Genomic DNA, 18,199 nt, shown 5'->3' with positions numbered 1-18,199 from the left:
CTTTTGTTTCTTTTTTTATGGAAAAATGTGTATGTTCATTGGTGAAGAAAATAAACAAAAAGGGAGCAAATTATCTAAATGTATTGCTGGGATCCTGAATTTTTCTCATAGTTTAAGTTGCATTGAACCTAAATATTTTCACTACATATGACAATAACTACCCGGACAAAATATTTAAAAACTTTAAACTTGTGAAAATTTTTGATAGAAAAATCATTAATCAAATCCCTGAATTAAAAAAGACACAGCAATGCATTTACTTGAAATCAAATGGATCTCAAATGAATGTAAGAACAAGTATTTTCGGCTGAAAACTTTTGCTATTTCAATCTCTCCTTAAAATGCGAAAGAAATATCTATAGACCAGCCAAGTTAGACATACAAAAAAAATGCCATAAAAAATTCTTTAATTAAAGCAAACAAAAAAAGAACAAACTGGTACCTATACTTTTTAAGTAATTAGATAATAAAAAGTAGAAGTAGGGAAAAGTGGCCTAAAATGGCACCCCAAGGTAAAATGGCCCTCTTGCTAGAAATCGTAGAATCGAAAATAATTAGAAACTTTTATGAACGCGATTATTTAGTTTATCTGGCAAAACCAACATATACGAAATTTCAGGAACTTCAAGCTATTATTTGAAATTTTACAGGTCAAACTGTCTCTATCCACATCAAAAAGTACACTCGTTAAAATTTTGTGAAATTTTTTTTGCAAAAAAAAGTATAAAAAACATTGTATTTTGGAAAAAGAAGTTAATGTGTGTACGCATGAAGTATTTCTTATTAATTTACTGAAATAAGTTGGTTTAAAACGATTTTAAATTTTTTGGTGTAAAAATTAAATTGAAAAAAATCAAAATGGGCAAAATGGCCTACTTAGTGCTCGGGTAAAATGGCATACCTATTTTACATGTCATTTAAATTTTTTTTTTCACATTTAATTTTTTTTTAAGTGAAAATAGTTGCTATTTATGAACGATGTACTGAGAGGAAGTCCTGGACTGAGGAAAGCCCTTGATTCCGTCAAAAACCTGGAAAAAAGCATCCAAAACACTCAAAGTTGCAAAAACTACAAAAACGAGACGAGCAACCAACATGAACTGGGGTTTGAATGGCTAGATGAAAGATCTGGGGGGATTAAGCACCACTTGTTCCAAGAAAATGGAAAAGAAGCCCTTTGAGTCAATTTTGCATTTAAAATCACGTATGTTTGGACGGTGTGCCATTTTACCCGGGTAAATTTGATCAGTGAAATTTGTAGACGTCTTAAAAATTAAAAAAATTAAATACTTTTTGGAACTTTTTCAAATGGCAAATGAAAAAAATGTGAGAGTAATATATTAAACTTTGAAAAGTATATAGCATTTAAGTTTGAATGCTACTGTTTTTCGAGATATAGGACATTTTCCTTAGGGGGGCCATTTTAGGCCACCTTCCCCTAATTCTCTTCGAAAAACTTGAGATATAATTTTCTCGTTTTCACTTCGTTATCGATTTATAACGGTTTTTGTGTTTTTCGTTCTTATTTTCTTTAAATAGCTCTATTTTTGTAAAACTTCAATTGATATTATATTGGAGCAACTCAAGCTCAAAATTTACGAAATTAGGGAATCGATCCGAAGAGATCCGATTTTGATAATCTTTTTTACAAATGTTACGATATAAGCTAAACTACACTACACTATCTTTGTGTTTTTACATATTTTAATGTTAATAATAAAAAAAAGTACGTATACGCCACAGTGAACTGAATATGTACACTACATAGTATGTACTACAGACGTACATAATACGAATAAATTGATTAGTAAAAATAATTTGACAAATAAAAATACCTTAACCTCTAAGTATTGGTTCAAAATTACCAGTGCTTCAATTAAAATTAAGATTTTTGTGAAAAAAGAAACAATTTTTTTATTTCAAAACTTTGTTTAAATTTCATAAATTAAACGATACCAAAAGGTTGTACAGATTACACAGGTCAACACGAAATTTGTGCTTGGGTTGTGACTATGAAATTATGATATATATATTGATACTCATCTGGAAAATATTTTTTTTTTTAATTTGCTTTTGAAGTCAGCAGAGCAATATCCAGTTTTCAAGTAAATCTGTCTTTTACAAAAATTGTCGTGCGTAATTTTGGCAAAAACCCGAGAACGTCTTACACGTTTTGGCTGGTTTTTGTTTTGTTTTCTTCACTTTAATGCTGTTTTCATATTTATATTCAGAAAAATAAAAAAAAGGAAATTTAAGAAGAAAAAAGAAAAATTAAATCGAAATTTTCGTTTTTTTTTGAATTTTTTCAAATGGGAGCTTGAGGCATTATTTGATACCTTCTGTTTTCAATATTTATAGTAAAAGTAATTTACTCTGATGGTATTTTTATTATACAAAAATAACTGCTTACACAAATAACTGTATCCAAACTGTAGCCAAACTAGTTGAAATTCTTTGTTTATTGAAAAATTAAATTAATTTTTTTGCATATTTTTTTTATTTATTATTTTGTTCCATATACAGGGTGTCTAAAAAGTAATGGATTAAACGAAATGGGCTGATAGGCTAAACTTAAGATCTCTCAGAATTTGGTAACTTGTTCATCCCAAATACTTATAGCGTTTTCGTTTGGGAATTCGTAGAACTGTCCGGGACTGTTCGATCCGGAATGCCAAACGATCAGAGTTGGATACCTTTTTTTTATTCTGAAGTTTGGGTTTCTTTGTATTTGTGAAACGTCAAATGCGAACGTCTGATGAAAGTTTGGTTTTGTTATTTTTTTTATTATTATTAAGTTATCTATTTGTTTTTTTGTTTTTTTTTTCACTTTATTTTAATGTAATTTAAAGTTTTTGCATAGTTAAAAATCTTAAAATTGAGAAATGAACAACAAAGAAGACATTTCGTTACTTTGACGTCTTAAGGCTTGGCCACACTGGAGGGTATGCGGTAGCGGTACGGGTAGCGGTGAGGGTACTTGTATGAAAAAAATTGCAAACTGACACATCAACGTTCAGGTGTGGAATTTTTTTAGTACAAATATCGTTACCGCTATACCGCATACCCTCCGGTGTGGCCAAGCCTTTAAGTGTAAACATGTGTGCGTGATTCTGGTTTTGATTCTGACTCAAAATTCGAAATCGATTTTCTCTTCTTTTTAGAATTAGAACTGTCATTGAGTGCCAAACGAACAGTTTCAGAATCGTTCGAATGAATTCCGGAGAGTCCCGGAAGACCAAACGAAAACTCTATTACAGTTCTTGTGAAATTTCGAAAAATCCCTATACTTTGCAACAATATTTTGATTCCTCTGCCCATAATTGATTTTTGTTTTTTTACAATTCTTTTAATAAAACATTGCCTAACAATAAGTTAAAATTAACTAATAAAAATATTTTTTATTTCATACGCCATTTTTTTGCAAATTAATTAACAGTTCCGAGTTTCATAAAAACTCAATTTCTTACTTTTATTTCAGGGCAACAAGACCAAAAAAATTTGTATTGTGTGACTCTGGTTTATTATTTTTAAAACTTATCCCGGTATTGCAGTTTTCAAAAAAGTATAAAAGTTTCCAAAGTTGAAGTTAGATAAAAAAATATTACAGTTTGAACTCAACAAAACAGGGTTTTTCGGAGCAAAAATCCCTTGTATTCATCATAAATTTTTTGTTATAATTTAAGTCGAAAAAAGTGCTTTGGCAAAAATGTAGAACTTTAAATTATCTACATTTTATACCTTTACATTTTTTTTTTGTACAAGGCACGGTTCTTGCACTATAGCTCATAAGACTCGAGTTAGGCTCACAGGGTATGAAAATTGTATTTTTGCTCCCAACACTACAAAAGCAAATCTTAGGAGGGGAAAAGGTGATTATCTATTGTTTTGGTTTACCATGAACATAAAAAGTGCAAATTAAACCCAAGCACAAAAAATATTTTTATTTTTGTCGACCTGTGTTATTTAAGGAAAAAATCAAACAATTTGTCATCGTTTCAATTTTCTAAAAAATTGTCTTCAAACATAAAAAAAAATTTCGAACACAAACGGCATAGTACCTACAATATTAAGATATACATTTTTAAAAACCGAAGTTTATTCCTATCTGCAAAATAAAAATCAAGTAGATACCTAACTAAATTCAATGGAGTGTTCTCCAACAAATTTTCCCCAAACTCAGAATTCTTAAAATGAGATAATTTTTCGTACAAATTTAAAATTAGATAACACTGGTTAACAAGGGTTCTGTTGCCGTAACCAAAATATACTTTTCTGAAGGTTTTCGGTGTGCTGAACTTGAATCCGAAGTCAAAAAAATTCTAGCAGCTCGCGTTTTTGAAATATTACCGTTAGAAAATGCAAAAAAAAACGTTTTTTTGGCTACTTCGGACGTTTTTTTTTTCATGTAAGAATATTTTTTAAAATTAAAATTGTAATGGTTTCTAAAAGACCTGTTTTTCTTTTTTCAAAATCTGTATAATGTATCACGAAATTATCTTTCGTACGCTTGAGGTTTCGTCAACGGATGCGACGATTTGGCCCCTGTTTATCTTCTTTCAAAATCTGTTAAAATCTTTCCGATATCTTTCGTATAGGTCGAGATATCTTAAGATGAAGTAAGTGTGTTTTGCTTAAAAATCATAGAGGATGTAATAACTTTATACCAGGGTTTCTGGGATACGAATATGATGTCCGACTATTGTTGGTCTCTTATATGTCATTTTCCAAAGTGAGCACACCAGAGGAGAGCCTTAAAACGAAGTTTTTTGGAAACTAATTAATTTAATTTATTTTTTTAAATAAAGTTTTTCTAAGTAAATACATGTTTTTTTCTGTTTTATATCTACTTTGCTGAAACTAGAGCTGAATTACATATTTAAAAAGGGTATTAAATATGTAGTCAGCAACAGCTAAAATTTTTTCGACAACACATGTGCTGCTTGGCTTACCAATGTATTATAAAGTTATTACATCCTCTATGATTTTTGAGCAAAACACACTTACTTCATCTTAAGATATCTCGACCTATACGAAAGATATCGGAAAGATTTTAACAGATTTTGAAAGAAGATAAACAGGGGCCAAATCGTCGCATCCGTTGACGAAACCTCAAGCGTACGAAAGATAATTTCGTGATACATTAAACGAGCACAGCGATTGGGATGACGGCATACGTTAGAAAACAGAACGAAATTTTTGGTAGAATGTACAACTGCATAGGCCAAAACATAATTGGTGACAAATTTGACTTCGTCGACCCCTATGCGAGAATGGCCGAGTGGTCTGAGACGCCTGACTCACAAAACAATGTTGCCTTCTAAAGATATGGGAGCGTAAATGACATGGGTTCGAATCCCACTTTTGACAAGAATTTTTTTTTTATTTTTTTTATACATTTTAAGAGTTTTATTATTTTTTTGGCTAATCACGTCGTTTTAGTTTTATACGAAGTCGTTTGCTGTACGTATGACATATCATGCCAAATGAATAGATTTCGTTAACGAGTTACTCGAGTGAAATTTTTTTCACTTTTTGACTTTTTGCAAAAATACGCGCCAGCTAAATTTGCCTATCAAGTGAAAAAAAGAAAAGTTAAAATTTTTAAACATATTTTTTGACAGTTTTTTCAGTCTAGAAATCTTAAAAAATTTACGCAGAAAGCTTAGATTTTGTTTTATGAAAGAATTAGCAAATTCTATTCAAGAAACAAAAAAAAAAAGTTTAACATTTTTTCTTTTGCAAAAAGTTCAAGGCTTGACCACTGTAAATCCATCATTGATAAATGCGAGGTGATTTTTTTTAATTTTATGTCTCTGAACGAGTTCATCCATTTCCAAAAATGTTTGCTGTATGCTGTATCAGTTCTTTTCTTTCCTGGAAAGTTTGATGTTTGTTTCTGCTCAAAAATTCTCTTATGCATACATCACATTAGTTAAAGCGAGAAAAATAAATCTTACATCCTTTTCACTCACCTGCTTTGTTGTTTTTTTTCGAGGCCATCATCACTTTTGACAGATGCCAAATGTAGACTTTCTACATATTTCTTTTCGTTGGTCATTTTTTATCAGCGGAAAATGCTTTTGGTGAGTCGGATGTTTTCGCGCATTTTATTCATCATTAAAAATACTTGATACAAACCGGAACTAAAATCGGACAAAAGACAACCAAGCAAATATACAAAACAATTGAAAATATTTTTGCAGTGACATATTTCTGCAAACATTTTATTAAACCACACATCGTGCACCGCCCACGAATTTGGAAAATTTTCGCAGTTAAATTTTTTCACACAACGACGACGACGACACATTACACCCGTCGTCGCAACAGAACGTGGTAAATTGCAACAAAAAAAAAAACAAAAAAAGTTGCTACCGTAGCTAAAAAATGAGTGTGGACACGTATGGACCCAGTTCACAGACCTTGACGTTCCTTGACACTGAGGAAAATGATTTGATCGGTGCCGACACCCAGGCTTCGGATTTTGATTTTCGTGATTTCACAATTCCATCGCAATCACAGACTCAGTCGTCACAATTGGATCCAATTGCAGCTCCAAGCCAGGTAAAAAAAAAAAAACCTTTGTTGACTAAAGTAGTTGTTATCAATTTTTATATATTTTAAGAGCAATGCATTCGGACGAAAGTTGGAAATTCATTCCAAACTGCCAGGCATTACCAATGGCATGGCTGCTTTGCAGTTTGAAGAAGACGATGAGGATGGTGCTCTGGCAGTGAGAGAATTACCGCCGCATGCTTGCAAGTATTGTGGCATTCATGATCCAGGCACTGTGGTCATGTGCAACAATTGCAAGAAATGGTTTTGCAATGGACGAGGCAATACATCTGGATCGCATATTGTCAATCACTTGGTGCGTGCTAAGCATCGCGAGGTCACCTTGCATAGTGATGGGCCTTTGGGCGAGACTGTTTTGGAGTGTTATTCGTGTGGAGTTCGAAATGTCTTCGTTTTGGGTTTCATACCGGCTAAAGCAGACTCGGTTGTTGTACTTTTATGCAGGTAATTATTATATATAAAGAAAATAATAACACATTATGTACTTACTTCCACATCATATTATTGACACGTTGATAGATTAGATAAAACCAGTTTGTTCCCTTTATTATTTTTTTACATTGAGCAGGTGATCTTTTGTTGATTTTTTTTGTATTCGTTTAGATCAAGTTTTTGTTCATCAAAACAAAAAATGAAAAAAAGTATTTTCAAACGTAAACACAAAAATAACAGACAGGGATGGTTATTAAAGGATTCGTTTTAGAAAATAAAAAACATATTTCGGTAGCATTTAGCATCTATCTGAGTAGGTACGAACAAAAAAATGTTGATTATATTACACCATTTTTAAGGTCTAAATTATATTATTCGTTTGGAACAATTGTCAATGAAGAGTTGGCTCGCAATATTCGTAGAGATAGCATTTGCAACCTTAGAGTAAATGCTAAATTATTGCATAATTTTATTACTTTCCAAAGAAATAACATAAAATCACGTGACAGCGAGATGCAATTTTCAAGGTCAAACTGTGAGTTGAAGGTTTATTAATTTGAAGAAGAATATTTTGATGCAGTATAAATATATGGCGCATATGTACTTTTTTATTGTAAAGAATTTTTGGTGGAGATTTAACTTTTACACTAAATGCAATAAATGAAAAATAAAAATTAAATGTTATTTCTTAAATTCAGAAACCTTTAACTCATCTTGAAAATAATGATTTGCTAAAAATTGATTTTTAAAAGTTTTGCCTGCGACAAATGGCTTTTTTTATTTAGCGCTGTTATGATCTTGATGCCGAGCGGGTCATTACTTCCCCATATATCAGCTTGACTTTAGTGGAAGTCGCCGGGCTGACCTCTCAGAAAGCATCGAAAAGCCCTTCGGTTTGGTATTGTTTCATTTCTGGGGCCATAATGCTTGGTACTTTGTATTTGAAATTACGAGAAGGTTTTTAAGGCTGTCTTTCTTAATTCGCGGTCTTATCGGAACTTTAAATGACGTGGTCTTCAAAGTATTTCCTTTGAACATGCAATACTAAATGATTCGGTCGTGTTCTATTTTTTTTGAGAGATGTTATTTTTAACAAGTAGGCTTCCTTGCATGTTCGTACTTCCAATTCGATAAAGGTTTGTAAATCCTGTCATACGAAATATATTCCTCTTATTTTTTTCTGTACATTATTCAACATTCTGAACCATATCGCTTATTTCTTGAATACTGTCATAACTCAAAAATCAATTCTTAAGGAGCACTAGTTTTGTTTTAGAAACCAACTTTTGACATACAAAAAAAGATCGGTTCTAAATTTAAAACTCGTTTCCTGAAAAAACAGGGGTCGAATTACGGCATACGTTCGTTAACGTATGGTTGCTATGTGTCCCTATCTTTCTCTATAAATTAAATAGAGACACAAATAGTAAAAACGTTAACGAATGATCGTAATCGTATGCTGTAATTCGACCCCAGTTTTTTGAGTTACGACAGTATTCAAGTAATTGAGCGATATGCTTTTTCGGTCACAGAAGATAGCAGAATTTTACTGCCCCATCATCTACCCTACTTTTACACGGTATGGTCATCACAAGTATCTTCGCTATTCAACATTTTCGGATTTCAATAAATGTAGTATTGTATACGTCAAGTTATGAATTCGTAACAAAAATTCGAGCTTAAGATATCAACCAAACACGATGATAGAGAGTATGAAAAAAAGTAGTCTCACTATTCTGTCTATTCTACAAATAAAGCTATGGCTTAACCTGTTTTTTTTTTCTTATATTTTTATCTTTTTTCGTATCTTAATCTTTTGCAGACCAAAGGAGCTTTAGGAATTTTATATTTCCAGCCAAAAACAATGGTTCAACATTTAATAAATTTGAAAAAACAAACTTTTTCCAGAAACTGCTCATAATTAACATACATTTCGAAATTTACCTTTCCATCATAAAAAAAATTCAGCTTACTCAAAACTTGTTTTAGCTAACTAGAAGTAAGCTTACACTCATTTACTGATGAATAATTTAGAACACTTAAGGGAGAAAAAATTGTATAAAGTTAAAACAAACAGAATGGTTTTTATAAAACACAGTGCTTTCACGTGATTATAAATTCATAATAGTTATTGGTGGGCATCGCGTTATTATATCAGACCGTGAAGGTGGCCGACCATTAGCGCATTTCTTGCAAGGACGTTTTATAGAAGTTGGAGAGTGGATGTCAGGCGTCAGAATTGCAAATTCTGATCAAAACGTCCCTTTTTTCTGCTATCTTTGTTATATGTATGTACATATATTAAAATTAAATAATAAACAAAGAAAAACATAAGAAAAACGAACTTAATTAATTTAAAGGGTTATAACCACTTGTAATCTTGAAAAAAATAATTTTTTTATTATTACATATATTTGAAGATACCGTCCGAAAATTTCACATTGATCCGGCAAATAGATTTTTTTATCCCAGAAAAAAAGCAGTATATCTTCATTATATTATATATATCATGGATTAAAGGGTATTTATCTTTTAATGAGTGAGAAGATGAAATCTCAAAAAGTGCACAAAAAGTTATAAAACAAAAGCCTTTCCTTTTATGCAAACGACAAAAATATCGTATGTTTTTTTTCTGTTTATTTCTTAATAGATAAGTTTGCATATAACACAGTTAATTCGCATATGTATTACAATGGTATTGTATACTTGTACATTATATTTATTTACATACATATTTTTGAAATACCTTTCGTAATATGTTTGTATATTGATAAATATTGAACCTTATCACATGAAATAAAAAAAAAACCACAATGAAAAAAATCAGAGACAAACAATTCATTCACATGAATCGCTTGAATACGAAACATGTTACTCATCTTATAATTTTTAAACGTTATTTGATTTTGTTTTTCGTGGAATGATCGATTTATAAATCATATATTATATTAAATTTACGGTGACCATCGGTGCCATTTTAAAACAGTCTTTTTTTTTTGTCATTTATGAGACATAGACATCTTCTTCGGACTAGCAGTTTTTTGTGATATACAAAATGTTACCAATTTGAACAGTACTTTCACTAATACAAAAAATGGCCACTGTAGTATAAGAACAAAAATGGCATTCAAAATTATATATAAATACATTATTAAGAACAAGAATGGAATTCAAAATTATATATAAATACATTATGAGATTACTTTACATTGAATTTCATTATATTTAATTTATTTTCTAGACAACCATGTGCTGCTCAAAATTCACTTAAGGACATGAATTGGGATCAGGAGCAATGGAAACCGTTAATTAGCGATCGTTGCTTTCTCGCATGGCTAGTGAAAGTCCCTTCAGATCAGGAGCAATTGCGTGCTCGACAAATATCAGCTGGACAAATCAATAAACTAGAGGAATTGTGGAAAGAAAACATTGAAGCTACTTTCCAAGATCTAGAAAAACCAGGCATCGATACGGAACCAACTCAGGTTCTATTGCGTTATGAAGACGGTTATCAATATGAAAAGGTTTTCGGGCCATTGGTACGTTTGGAAGCAGAATACGATAAAAAACTTAAAGAGTCTCAAACTCAAGAGAATATCGAGGTTCGCTGGGATGTGGGTCTGAACAAAAAGACAATAGCCTATTTTACATTGGCCAAAACAGACAGCGATATGAAGTTGATGCATGGTGATGAGCTGAGGCTTCGCTATGCCGGTGAATTGCACGAACCGTGGAGTGAAATTGGTCATGTTATCAAAGTTCCCGACAACTATGGCGAAGATATTGGGCTGGAATTGAAGAACAGTTGTGGGGCTCCAATTAAATTTACGTCGAGCTTTGCAGTGGATTTCATTTGGAAGTGCACGTCATTTGATCGCATGTTGAGGGCTTTGAAAGTCTTTGCAATGGACCGTAATTCGGTTTCACATTATATTTATGCTCATCTTTTGGGCCATGGACGTCCCGATGGTTGGGATGATGTATTTCGAGGACCTATCCCCAAGCTATTCAGCGCTCCAAATCTGCCCGATTTGAATCGTTCTCAGGTCTATGCTGTTAAGCATGCAATTCAGAGACCATTGAGTTTGATTCAAGGACCACCGGGAACTGGAAAAACAGTCACATCGGCTACTATAGTTTATCAACTGGTCAAGCAAAACGGAGGAACTGTGTTGGTCTGTGCACCAAGTAACACTGCTGTTGATCAGCTTACGGAAAAGATCCACAGAACCAATTTGAAAGTTGTCAGAGTTTGTGCAAAGTCTCGTGAAGCTATTGACAGTCCTGTAAGCTTCTTAGCACTTCATAATCAAATTCGCAACATGGAAACTAACGTTGAGCTCAAGCAATTACAGCAACTTAAGGATGAAACTGGAGAATTGAGCAGAGCCGATGAGAAACGTTATAGAATGCTGAAACGAGCAGCAGAATTTCAGCTTCTTGAAGCGGCTGATGTTATATGCTGTACTTGTGTGGGAGCTGGTGATCCCCGTCTTAAAAGTATAAAGTTCTCATCGATTCTAATTGATGAAAGCATGCAATCTACTGAACCCGAGTGTATGGTCCCAGTTGTTCTTGGAGCAAAACAATTGATTCTGGTAGGAGATCACTGTCAGTTGGGACCAGTTGTTATGTGCAAGAAAGCAGCTCGCGCTGGGCTTTCGCAGAGTTTGTTTGAACGTTTGGTTGTGCTTGGAATTCGCCCTTTCCGTCTAGAAGTTCAATATCGTATGCATCCCGAGCTGTCCCAATTCCCTTCGAATTTCTTTTATGAAGGAAGTCTTCAGAATGGCGTATGTGCTGAGGATCGCAAGCTTAAAATAGATTTCCCATGGCCACAAACTGATCGGCCTATGTTCTTCCTTGTTACACAAGGTTCCGAGGAAATTGCCGGCTCAGGAACATCCTATCTTAATCGTACCGAAGCAGCTAATGTCGAGAAAATTACCACCCGATTCTTAAAAGCTGGAGTTAAACCCGAACAAATTGGAATTATTACACCTTATGAAGGTCAAAGAGCCTACTTGGTTCAGTACATGCAATACCAAGGAAGTCTGCACTCTAAACTATATCAAGAAATTGAAATCGCAAGTGTTGATGCGTTCCAAGGCCGTGAAAAGGATATCATTATAATGTCATGTGTCCGTTCTAACGAACGTCAAGGAATTGGATTTTTGAATGATCCACGTCGACTTAATGTCGCACTAACACGTTCAAAATATGGAACAATTATTGTTGGTAATCCCAAAGTTTTGTCAAAGCAACCACTCTGGAATCATCTCTTGAATTTCTATAAGGACCGCAAAGTTTTAGTGGAGGGTTCACTTAATAATCTGAAAGAGTCACTTATTCAGTTCCAGAAACCGAAAAAACTCGTAAACACCATGAATATTGGCGCCCACTTTATGAGCACTATGATGTGTGATGCCAAGGAGGCAATGGTACCAGGATCAATGTATGATCGTTCAGCAATGCGTGGATATAGCAATTTCGGACCGAATTCCGGTGTTGGTTTTGGTGTCATTGGCCATCCAATGAATCCTTCGGGACCTTCCATGAATCCCATGGGTGGATATCCTAACCGCAATATGGGTATGGATATGTTTGGCAGATCTCATCATGACTCAATCAGTTATATATCTCCGGAACGAGCACAAGCAGCAATGAATAATATGCCAGTCCCTGTGGGAATGTTCATGAATATGAGCAATATACCACCTCGTTTCTATAACCAACATCAGCAAGCCATTCAAGCAGCTAAACAAGGTCGACGTCAAGCCGTTGGCGAAAGAATCTTACCAAAGACGTCACGTGCTGATGGATCTGGAAATAATGATAAACTCTATTCAAAAAATCGCAACAGCCAAGGAACTGGAATACCACTTACTCAACAACTTATGTCGCAAAATATGTCACAACCTGGCTTTACACTTTCACAGCAGCATGATTTGTCTCAAGATTTTGGACAAATTTCCCAAATGGATGGCATTCTATCACAGGATGTTGCTTTCAACGTAAGTTAAAAAAAAAATCTTTTTTTTAGGCACACTTAACTGACTTCTCAAAGATACTGCAATTGGGAAGAGTTATTCTTCGCTGGATCACGAGTTTTTTTATATTCAGGCGAGTTTTCGGCTAAGCCCATGTACTCAAATTCCCAACTACCTCAAAGCTATTCTTCCTTTAAAACTGCAGTCCAGGGTATTAACTATTGCGATATTTTCCCTTTAAGCTTTGGAATCCAGTTCCAGCTCTATTTCCTCGATTACATGTTGGCTGCTTTTCCCAGAGAAAAGTTTCTAGTTCTTCTCTATCATTGTCGCTACTGCTTCTCAATACTTTCTGATGGTGGGTCGAAAAACTACGATTCCCTTTCAGTTGATTCGACAGTGTCGAGATGAACTCATTATTTTGAATTTAAGCCTTTCGAAGTTATGAATTTCAAAATATTCCGATCTAACTTCTAAATCGTAAATGAAAATGACTTGCTATGTTGTGTCAAGAAATATATGGTCCAACTAAAATAATACCCAAATAAACAACCTAATTTTTACATACAAGCAAGACTTGACCTGAATCGTTGCAAATCATACGTGACTCTAGCTTAGGGTGGTCCAATTTTTTGGTTTTTACATTTCCGTTGTTCTCCACTCAAAAATTGGTTGCATATGTGTTTTGTATTACACACGTTAAATTTCAGCTTTTTAGGTGAAGTGTAAGTGGGCGCTTAACAAGCTCAAAGTTTTTGCTCACATGCTGTTATAGCTGGGTCCTCATGCCTAGTAATTAACTCTTGTTTTGATTTATCAAGTGGATTAAGCTATGATGTGGTAAAGTTTTTCATACAAAACCAATAGTTAAGTGATATTTTCACAGATAATAATTTTTGTTCATTTAAATTCGGCTGTAATGGCGTTTTTAATTGGCAATCCGGAATTGTTCTTCGGTTCGGAATCCCAATTGAAAAGTTTTTTTTATTCCGACGAATCTGAAGTTTGGTGTGAATGTATTGGTTGAGTTTGAGTGTCACATACATTATATGTGTATTCGCGCCAAATTTCATTTCATCAAGTGTGACATCTGACATTTAATAGCGTTTTCGTTTGGTAGTTCTGAGAACTGTCCGGGACCGTCCGATCCGGAATGCCAAACGATCAGACGTGGATACTTTTTTTTTATTCTGAAGTTTGGTTTTCTTTGCATTTGTGAAACGTCAAATGCGAACGTCTGATGAAAGTTATGTTGTTTGTTTTTTCTTATTATTATTAAGTTATTTATCTTTTATTGTTTTCTTCACTTTATTTTAATATAATTTAAAGTTTTTGCATAGTTAAAAATCTTAAAATTAAGAAATGAACAACAAACAATGACATTTCATTACTTAGTGTGAACATGTGTGCGTGATTCTCGTTTTGATTCTGCCTCAAAATTCGGAATCGATTTTCTCTTCTTTTCAGAATTAGAACTGTCATTGAGTGCCAAACGAACAGTTTCAGAATCATTCGGAAGAATCCCGGACAGTCCCGGACGACCAAACGAAAACGCTATAAATCTATGAATGTGTGAGTGATTCTGCTTCTGATTCTGTTTTTAAAACCAGAAGAGAATTTTTCAGAATCAGAACTGTCACTTTTGTCCAATTGAACGCTTTTAGATTGCTTTTTTTTGCTTCCAGATTGCCAATTAAAAACGCCATAAGTATTTTTTGCTTAAAGTTAACAAAACAGAATTATAGCGTTTTCGTTTGGTCGTCCGGGACTGTCCGGAATTCTCCCGAACGATTCTGAAACTGATCGTTTGGCACTCAATGACAGTTCTAATTCTGAAAAGAAGAGAAAATCGATTCCGAATTTTGAGGCAGAATCAAAACCAGAATCACGCACACATGTTCACACTTCAGACGTCAAAGTAATGAAATGTCATTCTTTGTTGTTCATTTCTCAATTTTAAGATTTTTAACTATGCACAAACTTTAAACTATATTAAAATAATGTGAAGAAAACAAAACAAAAATAGATAACTTAATGATAATAAAAAAAATAAACAAAACAAAACTTTCATCAGACGTTCGCATTTAATGTTTCACAAATACAAAGAAACCCAAACTTCAGAATCAAAAAAAAAGTATCCAACTCTGATCGTTTGGCATTCCGGATCGGACAGTCCCGGACGCTTCTAAGAATTCCCAAACGAAAACGCTATTAATCAATGAAATACGAGCTAGTGACTCAAAACCAAAGAAACATGAAAATCATTTACATGGTTGTCGGGAACATGCGTGTTTATCATGTTTAAGCCAAATTCCAACCTCAAGCCAAGTCCTAATACAATATAATCAGATATGAAGGGTAAGGTAAGGGTAACAAAGTCTAATATTCCAAAGCTGATGAGCGCCCTCTTCCTTTTACTTTAGAGGGCTAAAACTTTCAGCATGTGTTGGTATTGATGTCTGAAGCAAAATAATGCGTGGGGAACTAATGAATTATATGGTTTATTTTTTTGCCTTATAACGTGGACCACACTACTCTGGCTAGTAGAAGAGCATGCGTTTTTGTTTTTTCCTGTGCAAAGTTGATTCAATTAAGAAAACAAATTTTTTCCTGTTCGTTCTGAATAATAGAAAAATTAAGCTAGAACATCAAAACATAAAAGCAACAAAATTACAAAGAGCATAAAAAGTACTATTTGTAAATTTTTCATTTTGTGATTTGATGTAGTTCAGGATTTACATCTAGGTAAACGTTGTGCATAATTCATGATGTTTTTTGTGCTCATTCTACCCAAAGGCAATTATGTGTTGTTTCCTAATTCGATACTGGATTTTAACTTTACTACTGTATCTTAGAATTTTCTCGAAATTCTCGCAATAGTTTAGATAAGGTGATCAACAAGAACCATAGTGCTGTAGAAAATGACTGTAGAAAATACCCCTGAAATAATTGGCGAATACTTACTTTACTTCGACCATGGGTTGCCATGTTATGTATGGAAACGATTGCCCTAATTACACTGTGTTCGAAAATGGAACTTTTTTTTTTCCGACAGAGGGCTCTCATATCTACTAAAGATAATTCGAGTATGCTGAACACGATGGCGTTCTTGGTTTTTCTGGATTAGGTCAAATAAGAAAGATTTTTGCGTTTGAAATTTTGTTTCCACATGCCAAAACTGAGGGTATAAAACACCATATATTTTCCAATTTTTGATTTTTATCGATGAAAAATGATGGAAAATCTATTTTTTCGCAAGTATTATTCGTAAAAGAAGTTATTTGAAAAAAAAATCTGCCGAATGACATTTTAAATCATTATTTTATGGCAAAAAAACGTCGATTTTTCTTCAATTTTTCTTATATTTTTCGTATTACTTAAATTTAAATGCAGCACTCGATGGCAACGATTTGATGTTGTATTTTAGGATAGAATATGGCTTTGTTTACAAATACGAATAGGCAGTTCCTACCTATCTACAATATTGGTTAAGCTTAAGAGTGAAAAAGTAGCAGTAAAACACTGTTTTTTTTTTTTAATTTTTAAGTTTATAAAATAAAAAAATTACAAAAAGTTTAAATGCAATAAATGTAGGAGAAGTGGGGGCAAAACGCCCATGGGCTCAAGTAGCATAAAAACCCGCTTAAGAGAAACCCTCTTAAGAGAAAAACCCGCTTATCTGAAACACGTTTCTGATCATTAAATATTTTCTTCAGTTAAACGAGGACTGTGACAAATATATTATGTGTTGTGTATGTAAGCTCATATAATGCAGATGGAAGTAATAGTAAATATGTTTTAATTTTAAAACAAATTGAAAGAAAAATGATTTTTTGAACTTAAACAAAAATTAAATAAAAGTATTGATACCATGCCTGATTTTTTAATTAAATATCTACATCTACATATGTATAATATTCCAGAGTACTAACACATACAAGGTGTGTACAAAAAAATGTTGAGTTTTCGCATACATTTGTACCTTTATAGTTAAAAAATGTAAGAAAAATTGAAGAAAAATCGACGTTTTTTTGCCATAAAATAATGATTTAAAATGTCATTCGGCAGATTTTTTTTTCAAATAACTTCTTTTACGAATAATACTTGCGAAAAAATAGATTTTCCATCATTTTTCATCGATAAAAATCAAAAATTGGAAAATATATGGTGTTTTATACCCTCAGTTTTGGCATGTGCAAACAAAATTTCAAACGCAAAAATCTTTCTTATTTGACCTAATCCAGAAAAACTAAGAACGCCATCGTGTTCAGCATACTCGAATTATCTTTAGTAGACATAAGAGCCCTCTGTCGGTTTTTTGAACTATCACAGTGTTATTATATGTAGTCGCGTAAGACTTATCGCCTATACTAGACTTAATCCATGAAGGAATAGAACCTTCATGGTAAAGGGAATAAAACAAAATTATTTCCTTATTTGTTTCAAAAAATGTATTTTACTTTAGTTTCTCCTTGTTTTTTTTTTAACATTTCAACATTTTCTTTTCTTTTTTCTTTTTATTTAAGGTACAGGTGGGTGATCGCCCCAGCATTGGCTTTAACAATCAAAGTCAATTTTCTCAACCGTATTGATTGCATAGAAGAAGGTTAAAATAATCTAACGACAACAGAAACAGCACCCAGTTGCATTCATAATGTGGTAACTGGTATACGAGTACATAATAAAGATACAAAAAGTGACAAAAGCGTGTGTTGGGAAAATAACAATGCAATAAAAATCAACAACAAGAAAAACAATTAATCAAAGAAAACAAAACAAAAAATACAAACAAACAAAATATACAAATATTTAGAACAAGCAATTTACAAATAAAACCAAAAACAAGAAAATTACCAAATCAAATTAAAAATAATAACTTCAAGATCATCAGCAAGGAAAGAACACAGACAAGTTTAGAGAAAACGTTCAATATGTTAACGTTTAGTTGCGTCTCAGAAGTACGGTCAACTTTTAATATGTGGGCACTTTTCCATCAGCGTTATTGATACAAAAAAAATATTTATATTTAACGCCACACCCACAATCAACAGGTTGTTTGAGGATCAGTCAGATGTGGAAGTCTGCGCGATGAACTCACTAAGCAGAAATGTGTCAGCTTGCTTTGCCGACAAAACCAAGGGGACGTTGGAGCAATTGTCTCTTGGATGGAAATAAAAACAAAACCAAGACTACACAAAAAA

At 33.1% G+C, this 18,199-nt stretch overlaps 1 protein-coding gene across 1 annotated transcript; it reads left to right on the top strand.

The window, feature by feature from the left end:
* The first annotated feature begins 6,005 nt into the window (after positions 1–6,005).
* On the top strand, positions 6,006–18,199 carry LOC129910511 (regulator of nonsense transcripts 1 homolog). Its single transcript, XM_055987915.1, has 4 exons — positions 6,006–6,564; positions 6,626–7,020; positions 10,250–13,022; positions 17,525–18,199. Exons 1-4 carry the CDS (start codon positions 6,388–6,390, stop codon positions 17,588–17,590), a joined length of 3,411 nt encoding a protein of 1,136 aa, XP_055843890.1. The 5' UTR covers positions 6,006–6,387; the 3' UTR covers positions 17,591–18,199.

The sequence above is a fragment of the Episyrphus balteatus genome, chromosome 2 (assembly GCF_945859705.1).
Source record: "Episyrphus balteatus chromosome 2, idEpiBalt1.1, whole genome shotgun sequence".
NCBI classification, from domain to species: domain Eukaryota; kingdom Metazoa; phylum Arthropoda; class Insecta; order Diptera; family Syrphidae; genus Episyrphus; species Episyrphus balteatus.
The sequence above is the reverse complement of the archived record's forward strand: the minus strand, read 5'-3'. Positions and strand labels throughout refer to the sequence as shown.